Genomic DNA, 23,317 nt, shown 5'->3' with positions numbered 1-23,317 from the left:
CAATTTGCATGAATTCTATTGTTCACATTTCAAACTTTCAGAAATGCTTGTGCACCGAGGAAGGAAGGTTTTAGCATAAAATTCATATGCTAAAATAAAGCAGGTGGCTGGTGCTGTGTTGGCCTCCACAAGAGCCACAGGGTCTCAGACTGCAAGTGGAGAACTCATCGCTCAAACGCGAGTTTTTCTGCTCATCGAGCAAAAAACTTGTTTCCCTACTGTGTTGCCATCTGTCTTTGATTTGCATAGATATGAAGTATCTATCAAACAGTAATTAAAACTATTAAAAGAACAAAAAGATCTTTAACATAAAAAGCCAACCTATTACAGACCTTGCATTAATGATTTTTGCTTTCTAATCTGTACAGCAAAGCGGAGAGGGAGTTAACACTATAAACCTCATGGTTTTGGGTTTTGTTAATCAAATGCTTGCATAGCCATAGAAATGTCAATTGCAACATTAAACTCTTTAATTAAGCTATTTATTTTGCTAATCTGCATTCTAATACAAGGTTGTCCTTTTTTAGATCATACTCCTGTAGTAAGTCTTACGTTAAGGTTTGGTTCGTAAAAGCATATTTGTCATTATCAAGTTTTCTAAATTAAATATGAAGCAAACACTTCAAATTAAATGTTATTTTTTTCCAACTGATTTATTGTCCTGTTCACGTTTCCTTGCTTGCTTAGTGCTTAACGAAATTCAATGATCTAAACCCTTTGCACCTGAATTTCACTGGATTATCAACTGCTACTTTTGTATCCTGTCAGGTGAAAGAAGGATTTACTGCTTTACAGCAGAAGCAGAAAACTTCTCCCGTGACTGTAACTCCAGCCAGAAGTGAAAAAGCACTCAGAGATGAGGACAGCTCTGCTCTTCAGAACTCCATTATACAAAACCAAATAGATATTGAGAAATTCCTGAATTTGGAGATACTTCATTCAGCAAGAAAAAGAAAATATGAAGAAGGCCAGTGAAAATGAGTGTCAGGAGATAAGCATGTCTTTTAGGCATAGCCAGATCACTTACCTAAACCACATTTGTAGAGGTATTCCTATAGAATATGGTATATATGTGTAGTTTCATGTTTAATACAGCACATAAACATTTCTTATGTTCAAAAATGGATACAGTTCCTACTAATAATGTTAGTTCTGTTTCTGCAAGCAAATTCAAGTTACTACTGGCTTTGCCCAAAGTTAAAAAGTTCCTAAGTTAATGTTTTAATATATGTTAAGTAAAATTAAATGACTACTTAACTGTACCCTTTTCCTGTTGATCAGAAGTTTTGGCTGAAATAGTTCAATTAATTTTCTCTGCCAGACTGCTCAGTTTTCAAGCAAAATCACATTCAACTGTTTCAGAATACAATGGTTTCTACACTTACAACTAATTCCAGCAGTTCTGAGTGGCAGAAGAACAGAAAAATCTTCTGCTTACCTTTACTGCCCAATTATTTAAATATATCTGTCCTAGTAGATTCTGTATCAATAAGGTCCGTTTCAACACTGAAGCACCAGGTATGATTACAGAGATAAGGCAGCAGATCTGGCTTCATAAAGCTTCACTCCTAACTGGGTCACTCTAGTGGGTTTCTCCTCCCTTGGAAGGGAAATTTTCTCTTACTTTACAATTACTTGCACTACCGTTTTTTGGACCTCCCCTCCCTTCCTCCCCCCAACTCTTGCAAAGAAAGATCCTCATACTGTAAACCTAAACATGAACAAAAGAACCAATATTGCCAGTTTGTTGCTGCTAATTATGTAAGGAAATCAACAGAAGATATTTTCCCATGGTAGTTTTATTGCCTTTTTCTTTTTGTGTTGCAATTTAGAATATTTAGCTTGTTTAAACCAATTGCATACATTTTTAGAAACATTTCACAAATTGTCAAAGTTTTGAATAAAATTCCTCTATAATGATATTACTAGGTCAAAAAAAATTCTTAGGTGTCTGAGAGACTGAGGAGACTGTTTTTCACTTGATTCAAATTTTGTTTCCAGGTGTTTAGAGTGTCATACAATTGCTGCCACTGCTGCTTTCCAAAAGTCCGATGTGTGCTGTGACTAGAGAAGTAAAACAAAATTGGAAATGATTACAAGATGTCACACTCACCTCATAATTCTTTTACAGCATTACTTCACTCTCACAAGCAAATGGGAAAATTTTTATTTTCTTTACAGAAAAGGCTTCCCTTTACCAGTTAAGAGAATTCTGTAGCCTTCCCAAATATTTAAAGCAACAACAGTCATTAGTATTCTTGTCACTATTGGGTCATTAAATGAAATGTGCTGGAAAGTAGGACTCTTTCATTAAATAAGCTAATCACATTCAGTGTGAGCTTTAATAAAATTATGATAAACAGCAACTATTTAACTACCAGCAACTGATAGGAACAATACCTGGCTCCTAGTTAAAATATTCTACAAATGTAAGTGAAATAATTAGAACACACTAAGTTCTGCAAAATGCTGTGAAGAATTAAGTCTTACCTGACAACTACTTTCCTCTGTGTCTGATCTATTTTGCAGTACACCATCTTTGTCTTTACAGCTGCAAAAAACCAATGCTGTTTTGAGAAACATTTTCATGGTAGTGCAAAGGTATTAAACTTCATAAAAACCGTTCAAAATTAGATCAATACAAACATAAGAACAGGGCAGTTCCTTTAATATGTTTTGCTGTTGGTTTTAACAGCCTAGCAGGCAGAAAAGCAAAATGATGTAACAAGATGAAGGTCATGCATGAATCCTATTGTTTTGTGCCAGTCTATTAAAGCAATATCCTGTACAGTTTTTATGAACTTCTCTCCCCTACAAACACATCCTGTATTAATGACAGCAAACAAAACCAGATGACAAATTAAACCTGCAAACAATTTATGAGTTCTGTAAAGAATCACATGAGATGCAGTTCCCGTCACCGAGAAGAAAAACACTGTTTAAGACCCAGCAGTTAAGCATGAAGCTGTGCAGCTCCATCTTGTAAAAAAGACAGAAAAATTAATATTTTTTCTGAATATTTAACATCAGCTTAGAAGACTGTAAGAGGTGTTGTGCATGAGCAGTGTGTAAAGGGTGGTACTGCAGTTCTTACCGTCGATAACAAACGCTTCGACATCATCAGCTCCGATCTGAAGTTCCTGTTGCATTGTGTCAAATGAGATTTCTTTATTCTCTACAGCCATCCCCATGAAAGTAAGTAGCCTCATTTTTGCCATATTGTGTTCGTGCAACAAGCCTGAGTAAAAGTGTTGACAGTTTAATTAATTATAGTTCATAGCGATAATTTGCTTTTTGTGTTATTTTTACTATAAACGCTTCCAATAATTTATTTCACATCAATAAATATTCCACCTTTCCTTATCAACAGGGTTTTTGAGGTAAAATATCAAATCCTGCGTTTTCCTGTCTTTTGCTAAAATAGTGTTTTAGTTGTGAATTCATCAAGACTCAGTCATTTTCAGTAAAAAAGTATTATCTACATAAGTGAAGCACATAGGGGGTTTTTTGAGCAGTAAAAACATCACCTTAACAGAATTTTAGGTGGTGAGCATGCAAGTGAATTTTTCAGTTGCATCACCTGGAAGAACAGCAATGCAACAACAAATGGAGAGTACATGGCTGGTAATGTCAAAACCTTCCTTCAGCCTCACCACTCACTCTCACGTAACTACGTGAGAAAATAAACCTCTCACAGTAATGGTTTAGGAACGTAACATTGTGGTGCCAGAAGAAGGTGTTTTGGCACTGAATTAACTGTCTGTACCACAGCAGAGCAAACAGCATCCAGTGTAGCAAAGTGCTCTCCAAAACCAGCAGAACAGATACTGAAGTCAGGGTACATCTTTTACATGATGTTGCATGAATGATAACACAAGGAACTGAGCCAAAGGCTTGCACATCTAAATCAGAGACCATTTTCCTGGAAAAAAGTCTAGGTTGGCCAAAAGACATTGAGATGAAACAAGGCATTTCTTAATCCCGAGTTCCTTGAGGTACCAACTAAGACTCAGTGGAAGTTTCTTTAAAATGAACGTCACTCATTTTTTTCTAGAATGACCTTATAAACATCCTCATTGCTTCAGTAAATATTTAAGTTTGGAATTTATAACACCCATGCACTAACAGGAAAGCACATTAGTGCAGGGCATCATGTTGTGTTAATTAGCTGTAATTATGATGCAGGTTCCCTGTTTGGCACCGATTCAACAAAAATCACCATAATTCATATGAACGAGGAGCACCAGCAACTATACCTAACTGGGTTTAATGGAACTCTACAAGCATCAAAAAATCAATTAGCACACACTAACCCTAATTAACAAATGCAAATGAGATGCTGATTAACTTTCCGAAAAAGACTGCTGCTAATACCAGATTAACTGTGGCCATGTTAGGGCGATTCAGTTGACACAGATAATGCTATTGCTGGCCCAAGTTGTCAGCATTAATAAAACAACAAATTGTAACAAACTGATGCCACCTGTAGGAGCCTTTGCTTGCAAGGCTTTTGTGGGGCAGTTGTAACTGGTCCTGATCCAAGAAAGGTTACAACTACAGCTGAAGCTCTGCTGCCACTGAAAAATCCTATCATTAAATACCCTTTATTTTAAAGCCTGGTGTCTTGGCAAGTCGTTAAAAAAAAATAAAAATCTGTAAAGCATGGTTAAAAATTGGGGACCAGATTGTTTCTGAATGCCTGGTCTAATAACTGCGTTGTTGTGCAAACCAAACTGCCCTTGCTGTTCAAAGGCTTGGCTGAACCCCTCGGTTCCCAGCAGCACCATCTGTGCTTCCCCCAGTCTCTGCTTGGCCACTGCTCAAAGACACACAGAATTTCTCAGGACACCATAAAGCAGGTAGGAAATCAAGACAAGTGGAAGACAAGACTGTCTTTCAAAACAGTTACACAGATATTTAAGGATTTCACTAAGATTATGTGAACGCAGATATATTTAGAATTCACACACCGTGAATTCACAGAGGGAAACAGAAACAGGGGGGCAAAGCAAAAGAAATCATGACTATTGTGTATGATACAATTAATGCTACATATGTCTGTAGTTAATCTTCCATAAATGTATTCAAATGTTAGTGTAACAGCATTTTCAGCAAATACTTCTCTGCACAAATAACTAACAGATAAGCCATTTCAATACACAAAAATAATTACAATATAAAACCTGCCTTCCCCTGAGAGAGAAAAAGCACAACTAATGTTCAAGTACATATGACAGAAAGTACACTTACCCTATATACATATTTACAAGCTACCAAAAACTTGCTGCTAATTTTATCCACCAAAAATCCCACTGATATTTCCATCATTTTAATACCCAAAGTACCACCATTTTAAGCCTTTGAGGGTAATTATTCTCAAAATTGTATCACACTCCATTAAACAAAATAATGCATGTGTTAAAAGGCTGCAGTAAACTCTGTTTTATCAAAACTATGCCTTTCCTCAAATGCATTCAGCCAGTGCTCAAGTGTCATTTCAAAATCAAAATTATATTTAAAAAAATCGTATTTTTATGGAAACATTTATTCATTACCAATATGTCAAAACCTTAATGCAGTAATAAAAAAATCTGCATCATTGAGCAATTTCTGCATTGTCACTGACCCCTGTCCTAAAAAGCTGGAATATAAAAAACGTAATTTTAATGCATGCAATAGCTTATGAACCAGTGCTCCTTTGAAACAGTCAATTACACATCAACGGGGGAGTGTCAAAGTGTTAATTACTACTCCTTTTTTCCACAGTGTGTAAATAAAGAGGGTGCTGACATTAACATTCCATCACATTGCTTCATGTGATGAAACAAATTAACTGGGACAGACTGTGGCTTGCCAGGTCTAATGCATCAGCACATGCACACACACACACACACACACAATTTGCATGTTTTAGCTCACTGTTCAGCAGAAGTATCTGCTGTTATATAAAGTTATTCATCATAAAAAAATAAATTAGGAGATTTATACAACAAGCTGGTGGTTTACTCAATAACGTTGTGATCTCAGGCCCAGCCCAGAGTATGAATGCACTAAAACTCCCCTCCTGAAAGCTTTAAGAGAAAAAACAGTGGGTAGAAGCACAGTTCTCTTCCAAACCCATAAACCAGCTTGGTTTAGTAGAACAAACCACAGTGAGATGGTCCAATTATGATCTAGCCGAGATTACAGTCTACAAACTCTAATCCATTCTTACAAATTCCTATTACATTTCCTTGGCTTCAATGGATGGGCTCAAAGTGAAGCACTCTGTGGCTTCTGTATCTTAAGCCACATAAATAGTCAGAAATGTAATGATCAGAAAACTTACCAAGGGAGTCAATGAAGTCTTTGTTGTTTTGATAAAACTTGACATAGGATGCTAGTTTAGCACTTACAAAAATTGTCAAAAGCTAGAAGATGGAAAACAAATAGAAGAACAGTTTAAATATTTCTCTTAGTTTCCCTCCCTACAGGCTGGACAGATATAGATATGAACTACTGGTAACTGAACACAATAAACTGTCTAGAGCTAAAATTCTGTCTCCAGTAGCTGTGGACAATCTGTGCTGAGTTTACTTCCTTTCTCAGACTTGAAAGGCAGATTTTGTACAGAACTCATGTGAGGGCAGGACTCGTAAATGAGTCTCTGAAACTTTGAAAGTAAACATTCACATGCAATTTTTTTAAATCCTAAAGACATTAAAAGAAATAGCACGTGGCAGCTCAGGATTACTGACAAAGATAACTATCCCAAAGGATTTCAAAAGACACTAATAAAACAAAGCACCCTACAGGTATAAAACCATCCTGCTAAAAACAAAGTTACTTACATCGTGAATGAGTTCCCCTTCCAAAAATTTGACTGGTTTTAAGGCAAGAAGATGATCAAAGAGAAAGGTATTTGGATCCTTCAATGCTCGTACAATACATCTAATTAGAAAAGGAAAATGCTTACTTTTACAGCAATACACATTTTTATGACTAAGTGCAACTCAATTTGTTGTTCCTTGCTTTCTAGGAAACACCCCAGGGTTTTCAACTGGTCTTAAATGTAAGACATGTCACATTCCAATTTTAATCTTCATTTTATAGATGGAAAAAAGCAAGGAACAGAAAGCATTAAGTAATTTGCCCACAAATGAAATGTGCCAGGTGGTAACACCACAGATCACCCTACTGCTTCCATCTATGCATTTATTTCCAGCCCAGCCTTCATTATTAGAGGTGTTTTTACCGTCCTCCAAGAATTTCCAAAAATTAAGTGGTTTAGGAAGATTAATTATACTTGAACATGTGACACAAAGCAGAGAAAACCTCAACACCAAACAGTGCAAGGCCTATGATTTATTAGTTACAGCTCCAGCCTACAAACAGCCCCGTGTGTTTCCAGGATGCCAGATGTCAGCAGCACATCAGAGGCCTCGGTGCTCCACTCCTGCTGGCCCAGCCCACAGCCCTTCCACACATGGAACATCAGGAGAACCCAAGGAGAACCCACGCTCTGCACGGACACAGCCCGACACCAGCTCTGGGCACACGTGTCCCTTCAGGTGGGACAGCCACAGGTCACTGCAGGGTACCCAGGGAAGTCCTCACTTATGCACAGACACTCAAATTTTCAAAAGGAGTCATCCTGATTCTCCTCCATGGTTAAGGATAAACAGCTCTCTTGAGAACTGCTGGTGGTACACACCTGGCAGAGCTACACAACTTATCAAAAAACTGATCCCTAAGAAAAATCATGATCGATAGAACATCAAAATGTAAGCTTTTACTCATTTTAGCCAGCGGGGGAATTACAGTTCTGAATCAATTTAGTACAGCTTGTCCAACAAGTAAGTTTATTTCTGTGCAGTTCACATCCTTCGTACTTGCCCATAGAGAAGAGAGCAAGAATGTCTTTCCAACAGAAAGTTCTATTTGAAAAGAAAACTCAAGTTTAGATAATAAAACATGAAGTAAGCAAAAAATCTGAAATAAAGGATACCAGTTCAAACTTTGATTGCACAGTTGATGTAAACAAAGTCCTTACCCAAGGCTGATTTCTCTCAGCAGTGACCAGAAATGCTCCTGTGCACTTGCACACTGGAGTAAACCTGGCTCTGCCCACAACCAACCACACCTGCTGCAGATGCACAGGGAAACTCTTGATTGAGTCAGCAGTGCCACAGAACAGAGGCTGGGGCAGGGCCCTTGCCTGCCAGGCCAGTCAGGCAATCAAAACAGTTTGTCAGTTGAGAAAAAACTACTTTTAAGGAAACTGGGAGGTCAGTATTACCTGTGAGCATCAACCCTAGCCTGGGAAGCGTTGTCCTCTGTGTAACTTCCCAGTAGCTCCACCATTACTTTTGCTGCAGTGTCACTGTAGAAAAAAAAAATAAAGTTGCCTCAAGGTTGCTGAAAAAATAGTTCAAACGAGACACTCAAATATTTAAATAATTCCATTATGATGTTATAGATCAAATTAAATTACACTTGAAAAAGATGTAGATGATTCATTTTGATTCTAGTGGAGAGAACAAATTAACTAGATGTATTCTTTCAATTCTTGTTCTACAAAATGTTTATCTTCACCCTTCATTTCATTCTCTTAAATTGATAAATTACCTGCTGGTTATGGAAAAAGCTTTCTGAGCTCGGAACAGCTTTATATGGTTCACTAGAATGCTCCTCTTATGCACATCTGGATTTAATCATTGCAGAATAAGTAGCGCTGCGAAGTTTATTTCAAATGTAAAATGGCACATCTTAAGGAATATTTATGGTCAGGAAAATGACTGTATAAGAGCTGCTTTCTTCTTTCACAGAATCTCTCTTCAAGTATTCAGAGCGGAGCTGCTCATTTTACTGACACAATTACTCGGCCAACAATTAGACTGGTTCAGGCTGCTGGGAAGCAAACAGCTTCCAAGGCTGCTCTGGCAGACTGACTTTGGAAAAACAACTCATTCTCAGCCTTGTCTACCCAGATTATTTGGTAAACAACATCAATGTTACTGCAAACCAGCTCTGAGACCGTTATAGTGTCATTTAACAGTTTGGTTTATTTACCACTAACGAGCTCAGCAATTGCTGATGCTTTTTACAAAATTTTCAGCAAAAAATGTACACAATCTCCGTGCTGTGTGTATAACACACAGAGCTATTTCCTATTTCTCATGGAATTCTTGTTAACTCTTACAATAGAGGGCTGTGTCAGTTCTTCTTACAGAGAACAGATTTTGCTGATGCTGTGTCTCTACCTCCCTTGAACAAGACAGGGTGTGGATGTGGATATGACCAAAACTCCAGGTGAGAGCACAACCCAACTCAGTACTGTGAGCATGTGCTTTGCACAGACACACTGGTACCTTCCTAAGAGGTACCTCCTCAGTGGGGGAAGGCTGGATACCACTCTCCAGAGCTGCAGTGTAAAGTGAAGTTTTTCCCCTCAAAGTAGCTTATTTGCAGACACAGCAAATTTTTCCCACCTGGTCTAAAAGCACACACAATTTTCCTTAAAAGAAACAAACTGCAAGAAAAAAGTTTCAATTCACTTTAATGACTTAAGTTAATGGCATAAACTGCCCAGGGAAGGAGCACAAAAACACAACACGCCCAGTATGTTCTGTGCTGTGACAGAGGTTTAACCCATACAGCAGCACAGTTCTGAATGGTTTTTGCAGTACAATAACACTGTCTTTATATGGGTATTTATTTCAAATCTCACCATACTGCTGTCTGACAACCACTCTCTAGGGAGAGGTTTGTTCTCTTAGAGAATTTACCAGATCTCAGAGATGTGCAGTACAAATATTAACACATCATGAGCAACGAGCACTATCACATAAAATCTGAATGTCCACTGAATGAAGACAGTTTGTGCCCAAGGCTGGGGAATTTTCTATAGGTCCCAGAACAGGGATGTAAGCTTGAATGAAACATTTGTTTTAAAACTCCAGCAAGAGGTCAGCTTATGTTTTGTCGTGGCAGCCAGTACTGATGTAGAGGAATTGACAGCTCTATATCAGTGAAAAAAAAAATCACTTAGACAGCTTTACATATGAGAGAAGCATTTACATGTAAGTAAGCCTATGAAAGACTATGGTTTTATCAACACTAGATGTTCCAGTGGAGACAAAGGACCAGTCTAATACAGACATTGTATAGACATTTAAACAAAGAATCTCAGCTCACATGGTATTCAACCTAACAATACACAACTCTTTATTTAATAGAAGCTTCCAGCACTTGTTCTAGTACACTTCAGACCTATGTTACAGTTTTCTGGAGCTTTTCCTCTCTTAATCTTCCCCTTAGGAGCAAAAATTGAAAACTATCACTTAACTAATTTCAAATTGTATCTGCCACCCCCCCTTCTTTTTTTTTTTTTGAAGTGGGGAAACAGTGGAGTCTTTTACTTGTATGTCTAGGAAACACAGAAGGCTACAAGACAATCACTCCCAAACTTCCAGTGCTGAATTTTTGTGAGCCTCAGCAAATATGGCAGGCCTTTAGTCTTACTCATTCTATTCAGTGTCAGGTTACTACCACAAATAAGGACATTCAAAGCACTAATATAGATCACTATTTTACTAAAAGCTCATTGCTAAATGTATTTCACCTAAGATGCAGATGTGAACATTTTTTCTAGCAAGACAGCTCACACAAGTGCTCTTGGCTCCACTTGCCATCTAGATGCATAACTTGACAAAAAGCCAGTGAGAATTAAAGAGTGATGGGAGATAAAAGGAAGGAAAAAAACCACAACAAAACATTCACAGACATAGTAGGATGTTGGGAGTCCCACTACATTACATGATATTAAATGGAACTAAAATTAAATGAAACAATTCCTTTGCAGGTGCCTGACATGCTGAGCTTTTTGCTACAGGTATGAATAACCAGACTTGCCAGACCTGTTTGAATTTAACTTGGGCAGGACTAATGCTGCTCTGAATCCTGCCAGGTCAGAGGCAGAGACCAGCTGGAAGCTGCATCAGGCTGGCTAGAAAAGATTTGATACAACAAGCTTTCACTTGACACCACAGGAAGAGGGATACCACACATAACATCTGCATTCAGGAGCTACCCATCTATAAACTACCAACTTATCCACTGGGAGACACTTTATCAGCTATGAAAAACCGTCTCTTTGCCATACTGAGCAAAGTTTAAACATAAACAAACAAAAAAATTAATTTGTATTCAATAATGCAGTTATTTTCCCTTGATTATAAAATCAACGTGATAACTGAGGTATGATTCTTTTGTTCTTATTTTTCAGTTCCCACTTATCTTCCCATACTGCTAGATAGAGCAACATTCCTGAGTGCTACAGCTGGAATGCTGCTGTGAGTTTCCCATACTATTGCAAACACTGCCCACTGATCCAGGAGAGTGAACCAGGTCAAAGGTGCCAGGGTCACTTCTTGTTTTCTTTTCTGGAGAGAAGAGCTCTGAAACACTGCTCTGTTCAGTGCACAGCTTGCTGCAACTGATGGTAAAGACATGGAGTGAGGGAGTAAAACCTTACAGGGTTTGGGGAAGGTTTTAATGCCTAACTTAAAAATATCAGCTATGATTGGTGAGCAAAAACCATTTAGTAGCAAGGTTAAAAGGCAGCAGTGGAAACAAAACCTGGAAGTTTAATCCACTGATTGACAGCAAGACTAGCTAAACATAGTTAGCTCTTGGTTATGGGAGTTAAACCAGTTAAAACCTCACAATAAATCAACAGAATGAGAAGTGTTTAAAAGAGTAGGAGCATTATCAGTGTAATATTTCTGAAACAAAGTAAGCACCAAGCCGTGGCTGAGATCTGTGATTAACATTTCTGAGTTTATTTTGTCCATCTGAGATGTGCCATACAGTACTATCCACTCAGGAGCATTTTAACATTACCAACAGGACTTCACAGTAATGCAGCTGACAGTGTAACTACTCCATGAGGATTAATCACCCCTAAACTGAGGTTAGTTAAAGATGATCCTGCTGTGCTGATGCAGCATTTCCAGGCTAATTTCAGCAGCCCAGAATAAGCCAACTTGTCTGACAGAAGGAACTCTTCTCCACCTGTGACAGCTTCACGCTTGCCTTTTCTAACCCCTAGCAAGGTCACGTCCCCAGCCCAACCCACTGTGCACTTGCACAGATGCTACACCAGCACAAACACAGGCACTGGCAGCAGGAGGGGACAGGCAGGAACAGGGGGACAGGGCAGAACCCCTTCCTTCTGCAGCAGCACAAGGTCATGCAAATGTAGGAAATGCAAGCCCAGTTCTGGTACCAACGTGCTGCCTCACTACAAACATGGAAAAAACCTCAGAGAAGTAACTCGGCAAACAGACTGGAAGGGAAGGGCAGGGGGAAGCAACACACACACCACATCCCCAGCCCAAACCACAGGGACAGTTTAGACAGGCTCCAACTGCTGTGGAACTACATGCTGACACTACTGGATCCCAGCCCACGTGTGCAGCCCTGGCCAAAGCAGTCAATACACTTATCACATCTGTAAGATAAACTGATGACAGCTCTCACTTAAGACTTGCATTAATTTACAGGCACGATACACACGGGATTACTTCACATGCCAGAAGACAGTGGTCTGCCAAGTTTGTCAGATCAAAGATGATCCAGGATAATAATTCAAAATGGCCAAGCAGGTATTCTGTGGACATTAATTTCCATGACTAGTGGAAAGCTCTGTCCTAAAGGTAATGTTTACATAAAAAGACTGATTCTGTTTGCTGTGATTGATAAGCCTCCCCACATCATTAAGTAAGAGATAGCACTACCATGCACTAAAATGTCAGAAGTGCAATTAAATAATAAACTTGGCATTATGCTACAATGGTCTAAAAGTAGTATTTATAGAAAGGAATAGTGTTATTTTGTGAGTCTGTGGTTTGCAGCTAATTCCCTACTAACTTTAATTTTCTTGAGAATACTGGTTTAATGTTTGGCTTAAAAACACCAAAAAAACCCCACCCAAGTATATTTGGACTGAATTATCAGTAAAGATTAATTTTAAAAGCGCTGTGAGAAACACTTTCCTTGTAGATCATCCTTATAGTACATCAACTTATAACACACAGTTATCTAGTATCTATGACTTGTCTTTTATACCTTTTCTTGCAGTCTACTAAGACATCATAGAGCAGTCTCAGCAGAGTATGCTTTTTCTCTGTAGCCAGGTTCCAGTCAGAAATCCATTTTCGGACCTAAGTAGAATACAAATGAAAAAGAAGCATTGGGGAAAAGACTAAAATAACACAGTTAATATTTTTCATTTTCTCCCTACTAGAAAAGGATTGAAAGTATCTTGCACATGGATTTCTCTTTTAGGTCCTCTGAGTCTCAGGCTCTCCATGCAGAACCTGGAAGTTTTCCTGTGCGAGGCCAAAAGTCTGTGTTTCTTATTTAGAATCATAGAATGGTTTGGGTTGGAAGGAACCTGAAAGATCATCTAATTCCAAACCCCTGCCACGGGCAGGAATGCCACCCACTAGATTACGTTGCTCAGAGCCCCATCCAGCCTTGCCTTGAAACACTTCCAGGGATGGGGTATCCACAGCTTTTCTGGGCAACCTGTTCAGTGCTTCACTACCCTCACAGTCAAGAATTTATTCTTAACATCCAAAATCTTAATCTCTCCTCTTTTAGTTTAAAACCCCTTGCCCTATCACTATTTGCCCACGTCAAAAGTCGCTCCCCCTCTTTTCAATAAGCCCTCTTTAAAGTAGAAGGCTGCAACAAGGGCACCCCAGAGCCTTCCCTTCTCCAGGCTGAACAACCCCAATTCTCTCAGTCTTTCCTCATAGGAGAGGTGGTGTTGCATTTCCCTAATCAGCTTCCTGGCAACATCACTAGTCTCTGGCAGTGTGTAACACAGGCAGTCTGTATCAGCACTCACTAACATTCACTGAGGTGCAACATGGTTAAGGCCTCAATTTGAAGTGCCACGTGAATTACCTGATCTAGTTCAGTTGGAATGTACTGGATGGCACCACAGGACGAGGCCACTTTCAGAAGGCTGCAGTACACTGTGTACCTCACAGGAGTGTTCTTGTCCATGCCATGGAACAGGTTGCTCAGGCTACACCAGAGACAAGGAACAACGGAGTTAAAGAGGTGTCAAAAAACATCACTGCAGTGCAGGTAACTAGTACAGACAGAGCACACCTGGCTGCACCTTACAATCCAGATGAATTGTAACGGCTTCCAGTTTTGTAATTGTTTTCAGCCAACAAGCTGAAAAACGTGCATTTCAATTTTCTAATACCCAAGGAAAAAAAATCTATTGATACTACTATTTTATGATGAAGAAGGTAAAAAAAGAGTGCTTCCTGCAACAGAGAGACAGCCACCCCACACTTTGATTTAAAGATATACACGATAATCCTTCCTCTTTAGAGGCACAATTGCTTTGCAAGGTACCATTGTCCCACTTTCCTCTGTACAGTACTTACAGCTGCAATCTAAGAGATGGGCGCTCTCCTTCCCGAAATTTTACTAACTTCTCACACAGGTTTTCAATCAGTGCCTCTTGTTTGTCAGGTTCCAGGATAAGAAGCAAAGAGACTACACTGTTCATCACACTCTCAACATCTGCATAAAACAAAACACAGAGCTGCTGAAAACTGCAAGCAACAGTTTTATCATCAGTAGCTACCTACTGCTGGAGAGTTACCTCTGCTATGAATGATGATTTTCCAACAGCAAGAACTGTAAAAGAGAGAAAATGCCATGATAACCAACCTGGATATTCATCAGAATGCACCAGAGATTTGGCTCAGGTGGTCTCAGACCAACACATCTCCATGTAAGAATTACCACTCTAAGGTCAACACCGAATGTGGTATCTGATGTCACGCTTGCTCTGAATTCTGTTTACACATAAGAGAAATCAGAGGAGCTTCAGGTTTTGGTCTTAAAAACAGTGGCTTCCTCCTGCACATCCAGGAAACTGCCCAGAGTTCTGCATTGAGAATACTAACACCTAGTGCTCAACTACAGTAAAACATCCCACCAGCAGAAGGGATTCCCAGACCACAGGGAAAATGCCCACAGGAAGAATGAAGTGTATTCAAAATCCTCCCTGGCTCTTGTTTTAAGTGTAGTGTTCCATCCTTCCCAAACAGAGCCAGACAGGTCTTATGTTTCCGTTTCAGTCTGCCCAAATATCAATCACACAAAGGCTAAGAACAAAATTCATTACACATGGAAAATATTTATTCCCCAAAATATCTGAGCATCAAAAAGCAGAGCAATAAGCTGCTCCCGTATTTCCTACTCATTTGCCTACAGTAAAAAGCAACATAAAAAATAACCTCGAGTTATCCTTCTTAGATGAACCAAGAATTCTTTCAAACAACACGTATTACTCAAATTAGCAGTTGATTTTTTACATGTACAAGTTTTAGATGGAATTTGCATATTGGTACAGAGCACAGCAGGCACAGGAAGATCACCGAAGGCCACTGCAGCATTATCAGTGTAATTAAGAAATATTAGTGCAGCTTCTAAGGATCTACAGCCCTAATTCAAAGAGTTACTGACTACTGAAAATCACAGTGCTTCAGACAATAATAATCAATTACTGTTTAGGACTTAAAACTTCTATTTACAGATATCCAGGCCTAATTTTTGTTGTTACTTTAATTTTTCTTGATCTGCAGCATCACAGCCACTATTTGACAGTGAGTCTTATTTTCATAATACTTTTTCTTTTCCAGAGAGAAACCCCTGTTTTACATAAACCTTGCTATGCCCTCAGGCATACAAGGCACAGTGGAGCTCCATTTCTGACTTTCTTCAAAGGGCTCTGGATGTTTGGAGAAGGGAGGGGCAGCGAGTACATGCAAATCTTCCACGGCAGCGATGGAAATAAGCAGTTCCAGTTTTATGAAGGTATATGGCTTGAGTATTAACACATGCTACACACTTCTAAACTCTGCCAGCTGTTACTGTTTGAAAGCAACAAGACTCAAAGGTGCAAACCTTTGTCATCCTCTTTCAGGCACACATCACACACTTCAATGATCTGTGCCAAGTCCACATGGAGTCCACCTTCAGCGTTTTCTTCAGAGATTTCTGCTCCTTTGGATTTCAGGTAAGCTCGCAGTTCTGCAGCCTTAAAAGAAAAGAAAGACAATACAAAACAAAACAGTTGTTTTGTGAACAGCAAGGTCGAGGTAATTAAATTTCATACAGATTTTTGTTCTGCAACCACTCCTCTGCCCCCAGCACTCACTCACACTTCCTCTCACTGCTCCCTGGCACCCTGTACCCTACAACACTCCCTCTCCTCCACTTTAGGGTAGAACACAGACCAATTTGGTGCCAGATTGCAGCACTTGCTAGAGCTGGTTTGTCAGTAACTGAATAGGTCACACAACTGCTGGACTTTCTTACAGTGTGAAGGTGCCACTTACAACTGGTTCCTGCACAGCAGGCCTAGTAAGTTTTTGTGACAAAGATGCTTTCTTATGAATTTTTATTATCCTTTACTCCCTTTGAAAACTTCAGGCAAACAGTAAAGCCCTTTAGTTGCTTCTTCACCAGAAATGGGAGGTATAAACCAGAAAAAGGGTAGAAATTTTAGAGAGAGCAGAACTTACAGTCTTCACACAACTTTAAAGACAGTTTCCAATTTATCACAGAATGGTTTGGGTCGGAAAGGACCTTAAAGATCATCTTGTTCCAACCTTGCCTCCATGGACAGGGAACCTTGCACTAGACCAGGTGGCTCAGAGCCCCCTCCAACCTGGTCTTAAAATGCTACAACCTGCCTTACACTGCTAGGATTTAAACCTGCACTAAAAAAACACCTTTTCCTCAGCGACATGCCTTTGCATTAACTTCACAATCCACAGTTTCAGCAGCAAAACCATAACCCTTAAAAACAACAGTTTGTTCTGTGTGAGGCCACACAAACTTTTGGCACAGGGCACCTCTGACCAGGATGCTGCCGTGATGACCCACAAGTGTCATTTACATCCAGTTCAAAGCCAAACCACTACAGAACCATCAGACACAGCTAAATTAATGCTCTGGGACCCTCTGCTGCACCGAGGATGTTTCAAATCAACGACCTGATAGAGCTGTACCATTATGGCAAGTGAAAAGTGGATGAAGGCTGTCTGTGCGTTTCTTGCAGATTTCCAGCTGTGTGTACATACACCACCTCAAAGACACTGGCATCAAAAAACCCTAAACTCCAAGGTCACAACAAAGAAGCAGCCCAAAGACAAAACTCCCGGTTCCCACGCCTGTAGCACCGAGAATCCCGCAGAACCGAGGCGCGTAAGGAACGCCCATACTCGAACCGCCTCCTCCTGAACAAAAAGCGGGGGTGGGAGGGCTGAAAACCAGGTGACGAGCACCGAGGAGGGAGCAGCAAACACAGCAATTACGTTCAGTGTCTCTAAATCGCCCGTTTGATCTCGGCGGGGAAGAGCCCGGAGGAGCCCACGGGGCGCCCGTGGCCCCGCCGGGGCAGCTCCCACCACCACCGCCGCCCCCCGGCCCGGTGCGGCCCCCCCGGCCCGGTGCGGCCTGTGCCGCGGTGCGGGCGCTGACCTGATCCTCCTCGGTGATGTCGATGAAGGCCGGGACGCTCATGGCTCCGAGCACGCCGCGCTCCGGAAAGGCGGATCGGCTTCCGCCGCCGCGCCCGCCCGGCTCCCCTTCCGCTTCCCGCCGACAGCGGGCGGGGCCGACATCACACCGCCCTGCCCCGGCCCGGCCCTGCCCGGGGCCACCATCCCACCGCCCTGCCCCTCCTGGCCCTGCCCGGGGCCGCCGTCCCACCGCCCTGCTCGGGACTGGCCCTGCCCGGGGCCGTCATCCCACCGCCCTGCCCGGGCCTACCCGGCCTGGCCCTGCCCGGGGCCGCCATCCCACCGCCCTGCCCCGGCCTGCCCTGCCCTGCCCGGCCCGGCCCTGCCCCGTGCCCGGGCGGGGCCTGAACTTTGGGCTGTCCCCCCCTTCCCCCGTTAGCAGTTTAAGTGCGTTCCTAGCGATTTCTCCTGGGACGAGATGAATAACAGACTTCGTTTAGACTGTCGGGAGTGAAGCGTGGTAGGAGCCGATGCCGGTCCCCTGATCCTTGCTGTGTCTCAGCCCCTGAGCTCGCACTGCAGTTTGAGAGTGGCGAGCCGTCGCTCGGTGTTAGCGGTGTGTTGTCCCTGAAGAAATTTCCCGTTCGGCTCAGGAAGACCCCCGCGAACGTAGGTTGACTTTCCCCATGTTGCAAAGGCTAAAATAAAACTATAAAATCGCTAAGGTCGGATCCAAGATCACCGTGACCAAGCAGTGACCCAGCACTGCCGTGTTTGCCGCTGAACCGTGTCCCCAGGCGCCACATGCAACTGTTTTTTGGACACTTCCAGTGATGGTGACTCCACCACTTTCCATTCCAGTACCTGACAGCCCTTTCAGTGAAGAAGTGTTTCCTAATATCCAGTCTAAACCTGCCCTGGTGCAACTTGAGGCTGATTCCTCTTGCCCTGCCCCCTGTTACCTGGGAGAAGAGGCAGACATCCACCTCACTGCCACCTCCTTCCAGGTTGTTGGTCACACCTCTCAGTGCCTTCCTGGTGTTGCCTCTGTTTAGCAGAGAGAGACTGCTCTGCTGTCGATGAAACACCCAGCCCCAGTTTTACCAATGAGGTTTGAGATATAAATATGGAAACACAACTAAAAATGGGCCTTAAGTACAATACTTGGTATTCTCAGTGGTTTGTATTTAGAACTTCAGAGACTCATCGAGTATCAATGACAGCCTTGGAGTTTTCAGAGAGGTTTGCCAATATATTAGAAGGTAACTAGAAAGAACTAGCAATTGATAATGAACACAAGGTACGTATAGACTAAAAGGATTCCACTGCAGACAGTTGCTGTGCTTGAAAAGTATTTTTGTTGTCCTGGAAATTCCCTATGAAAATCTTCATCCCACTGGCTGGTGGGTGGGAGTTCCACCCCTTCTGCAAAAGCTGAAAAAAATTAATTCTGCTGTGGAGCTGACAGGCAATTTGTAGGGATATAAAATCCCTACTCTGAGGGATATAAAAGCCACACTCTGAGGTTTGGGGGAATATGCAAAGGACAGCTTTTGCATCTCTTGGCTTTATACTCTGACCTTTTCACATATGAACACTAACACACAGAGTGTGATTCTATCCATAGCCTCTCTTTGTTTTGGATCATCAGGCATTTGGGGGAATGTTTCTAATACTGGTTTTGTATAAAATATGTAGAAGATACTGAAAGCACTAGCAGTTTCAACCTTTTATCAATAAAGGCTGAATTATTAGTCACATCACCTTATTATTATTATATCCACCATAGTTTGCAGAGATAAAAGTGTCTTTTAAAAGCTTCCTACATTTCCTAAGTTAGTAGGACTGCTGTGCACAAACTTCTTTTTTTTTTTTTAATATAAACCTGACCAAATAATGACTAAACTTCTTTATTGAGTCTAATACCGGAGCAGGGGTAATGCCTGCTTCTGAGTTTCTACAGCACTGAGCACACTGAACCTTTTAAAGGCCCAAGCTGCCTTTATTAAATGTCATGGCTCAAATTAGTTTTGATCGTCTATGTGGTTGTGTGACTTTTGAATAATAGTTCAACTTTTAATTTTTCTATCATACAAATCCTGCCTAATTAATTTATTCTACTTCGGGCAGTATTTTAAAAATACTCTCCTTACTGTAACTGATTAATTATCTTTACTAAGAGTGGTTTTAAACAGAATATTTTAATACTGTCTGATGGATAGACTTACAAGTATTTTGTATTTTATAGGTCAGCATTCTGGAAGTTATAGATAGATGTAGAGATAGGTCTCATCTTTATCTGGTCTGGAAGGGGATCTGATTTTCAGAGAATGAGAGCTTGAGCATTTTTAAAGTGCAGGTGACTTTCATCTAGTACTGCTTAACATGGTCCTGAGAGAGTAAAGGTGATTTGGGATCCAGCACCCCGGGGGGATAGGGATACATTATATAATTTATTTGTGCACATCTTTAGGTGACATTTCAGGTGCTGAAGTACATTCCTAACGCCAGTTTACATTCTGGAATATGCCTGCATGCCTTCAAGCTACCACGAGTCCCCTATAGATCCCATACTGTGTCTGAGATTCCTCTGCAGATGCCTCAGACACCCCAGGGCATATAAATGTCCCAAATCACACGGGGACCTCCCAACCCCAGTGTCTCTTTTGTGTTTAGGTAGTACACCCAGGCGGGGGTTTGTCATGTATTATTCTGAATGTACAAAAATAAAATAACCATTGATCACACTGGGTAGACAGGACACGACTCTAAAGAGCTCTGCTGAAATATCCACATATGGTCTGTTGCATGATACTTTATTTGTCCCAGAAGAATTAAGATGATAGATGATAGCTGGGGTTTGAACTTGTGCATCAGGAAGGCCACTTTGAATATAAAGAGGGCAGTATGTGTTTTGTGAAACTACCGATGGAAAGAGGATGTAGTGGAGGAATGGGTTTCAGTTTTATTGGAGTTATGACATTTCTGTGGAAACGAGGCAGTAGTCGTTTATAGTCCTGTCTGCAGTTCGTGAAGCCAGTTCTGGAACGGGGCGTGGATGGGGTTAAAGCGCTGCCGAGGGAGCCAGAGGTCCCTGTGGAGGCTCCCGGGATGGGGAGCCCCGGGGCAGGCAGGTCTGCAGGGAGGGGCGGGAGCGGCACCACCACAACCGGCTAATGTGGGGATGTCTATGTGTGTCTATAAACACATGGAGAAAGTCTTAAAACCCAGGTAGGACTTAACTGCTGAAGGCAAAAGATGAATTTTGGCTGGCACCCACTGTAAATTTGGGTTCGTTTCTGTAGGCAAACCACAGGGAGAGATGGAGTCCAAAGAACTGATATTCTGCCCTGCGTGCTTTGAACGTGGTGGCTGAAGAAAACAAAGTCCTTCAGGTGACACATCTTTAAAAGCACTTTTTATGGAGGCTCTTTGAAATCAGCAGACAGCTTTTGAAAATAAAGGGTTGAAAGCTGACTCAAGAAACTGAGCCTCTTTTGTTAAAAGCATTGATGAAACAGATCTCCAACGCAGAAAAGAAACGCAGGCTCTACGATGGCATAATTTTTCCTTTTTTTTCCTTACAGTTTTCTCTCTGTAGGGAGAGCTGAGTTGTGTCTCTGGGAAGCTGTGTAAGGATAAGTGGAATTGCATCCCCCTTTCCTCAGCGCAGTCCGTTTTGTACTGAGTGCCCTCTGGAGGTCTCGGGCACGCAGTGACCCGGAGGAATCCCGGGTACCGCGACTGTACCTGGGCTGTTCATGCCTCCTTCCTTCAAAGGTTTTCCCTCTCTTTTTTCCTCCTTTGGGAGAGTTGTTCTAGCCAACCCAGATGGGGGGGGGAGCACAGTTAAGTCAGCTATTAGTTAAAGTCAGAATTACGGCCTATGAGTTACTCAGAAAAGGTAAAAAATAATTCAGAACTTTGTCGAAATTCCCAGTCAGCCAAACTAAATCTGTTTCATATTTAGGAGCTTTGATTAGCTTTATCAATGCGTAGAAATGTGCTTCTTACTTATGTTTCTGGTTTTTCCCTAGATCTCTCTGAGGCTAAGGGGAAACTGCTAAAATACCCTTTGAGCCTCTTCTTGCAAGACATATCAGAGATCTCAGGGGAAGCTTGTTGTCCTTCTTCTTCCAGCCAAGTTCCGTAGTCAGAGGAACTCTGGATAACTTCTGTAAATATAGTAACTTTTGGGTGTTGATCTGGTTTTCTTGTAATTTATAAATTCTCTACTTTTGTCCACTTGCTCCAGTTCCCCTAACTGTAGCAGTTAAAAAAACCCCTGCACTCATCCTGACCAAGATGCTCTCTTCATTCAAAACATGTAGTAAAATTTCTGAGTTGAAGAAGCAAACTTCAATATTGCATTATTATTAATAATATTGGGTTCTGACATGGAGCTTTGCCTTTGAAAAGTATTTAGCAATATATTTTTTTTTGACTCTTGATATGCTTATTTTGCTGCTGGTGTAGCAGGTGTTTTTCTTAACCATTTTTAAGCAGAAATCCTAAGTTTAGAGGAAATGAGCACTCAATTATTTAAATTTCCTGAGATTAGAGGAAGAACACTTTGCCAAACAATGCCTCTTCACTTCAAAACCTCTCCCCATAAATTATGTTAGGAGATCTTATTAAAAGTCTGTAAAAATTTCCTATTAAAAATGGTTGATTGCAGTCCAGACCATCACAGCTTTTGTGCTTTCAGTGAAATACCACAGCTGTCGCAAAGAAATATATTGTGAGACAAAAGGTTTTGTTTCCTTAGTCATAAATTATTTTTGTGATATCTGAGGTAAGATAAAACTTTCACTTACGTTTGAGTGAAGGAAGATTCCAGTGATAACTTGTTCAAAAATCTATAAAAAGAATATAAGAATGTAGATCTAGATAGCAAATTAGAATCAGACTTCCTTTTTGTTTAAGGAAAGCAATTATTTCTGAAGTCAGTGAAGATTATAACTAGGGATAATGGCATAACTTTGCAAAGCACAGTGCCTTTATCTCAGTAGAACCTGAAGTTTAAGCTTTCAAGTCTGACCTTTGAGAACTATACAATAGAAACCTTTAGTGTTGGACAGTTTTTAAAGCAAAGTTAAAAAATAGTAAGTACTCTGTTTACTGATTATACTATGTTATATTATATTGTACTATAACACGTATTATATTACAATAAACCAAAAATTAGACTTTTTTATATTTTAAAAGAGTATCAAACAAATTGGTTTTGACCTTACTTATTTTTCTATCAGCAAATAAGTTTTCTGCTAAGGGATTCTGCAGAAACAGCAGCCATTTAGAGAGGGAAGGGTTCAATGTACACTGAATAGACTGTGAAGTATTTGCTGTCAGGACTGGATTCCAACTGTGTTCATCCATTCAAGGAGTAGAAGCATATTCCAGGTATGACCTGTGTATGTAATGAAAATGTGAACTTACAGCATATATGCTAAAGATTATTTTTCAAAATAATTTGCCAAATGATTTTGAATGAAAGATAAGTTAGGGCATTCACTATTTGCTCATCCATCATTTCTTTATGCATAAAGGTCAAATTTCTCAGCCTCCTCCCCTGTTAGAGAGATTACTGAATAAAGAAATATAGTACAGGTGCTAGAGTTTGAGAGATATTTTAGGTTATATGTGGAAACAATCCTTATTCTTTTTCTAGCTATCAATAGCAATTGTAACTAAGCCAGGTCTCTTTACCCAGTGCCATCACAAGAGTTTACTGGAATTTGTTTATTTGCACATTTAAATCAGGAGTGTAC

At 40.7% G+C, this 23,317-nt stretch overlaps 2 protein-coding genes and 1 long non-coding RNA gene across 10 annotated transcripts in view; 2 read left to right on the top strand and 1 right to left on the bottom strand.

Moving 5' to 3' along the window:
- CCDC73 (coiled-coil domain containing 73) overlaps window positions 1-1,123 on the top strand; it is a 65,105-nt gene extending 63,982 nt beyond the window's left edge. For 7 of the 8 annotated variants that reach the window (XM_027705349.1, XM_027705351.1, XM_027705346.1 and 4 more), the window contains one exon: window positions 769-1,123. In XM_027705349.1, coding sequence (XP_027561150.1) covers window positions 769-975 — 207 coding nt within the window. In that variant the 3' untranslated portion in view covers window positions 976-1,123. The remainder of the gene's footprint in view (window positions 1-768) is intronic. The other variant, XM_027705353.1, reaches the window with a different exon arrangement.
- Window positions 1,124-1,780: 657 nt separating this feature from the next.
- EIF3M (eukaryotic translation initiation factor 3 subunit M) lies at window positions 1,781-17,697 on the bottom strand. The gene is made up of 11 exons (XM_027705355.1): window positions 17,566-17,697; window positions 15,985-16,117; window positions 14,454-14,592; window positions 13,957-14,080; window positions 13,111-13,205; window positions 8,279-8,362; window positions 6,831-6,930; window positions 6,329-6,410; window positions 3,095-3,238; window positions 2,491-2,551; window positions 1,781-2,064 (listed from the first exon to the last, which is right to left on the bottom strand). The coding sequence occupies exons 1-11, from the start codon at window positions 17,605-17,607 to the stop codon at window positions 1,944-1,946; spliced, it is 1,125 nt and encodes a 374-aa protein (XP_027561156.1). The 5' UTR covers window positions 17,608-17,697; the 3' UTR covers window positions 1,781-1,943.
- Window positions 17,698-18,466: 769 nt separating this feature from the next.
- Window positions 18,467-23,317, top strand: part of LOC113978411 — a 50,417-nt gene continuing 45,566 nt past the window's right edge. The window contains exons 1-3 of the long non-coding RNA XR_003537565.1: window positions 18,467-18,846; window positions 20,852-20,941; window positions 21,584-21,723. This is a non-coding gene — a long non-coding RNA (uncharacterized LOC113978411). The remainder of the gene's footprint in view (window positions 18,847-20,851; window positions 20,942-21,583; window positions 21,724-23,317) is intronic.

This window comes from Neopelma chrysocephalum, unplaced genomic scaffold, assembly GCF_003984885.1.
Source record: "Neopelma chrysocephalum unplaced genomic scaffold, ASM398488v2 Primary Assembly neopelma1_323, whole genome shotgun sequence".
Classification (NCBI taxonomy): Eukaryota; Metazoa; Chordata; class Aves; order Passeriformes; family Pipridae; genus Neopelma; species Neopelma chrysocephalum.
Note: the sequence above shows the minus strand (reverse complement) of the source record. Positions and strands in the feature narration are given on the sequence as shown.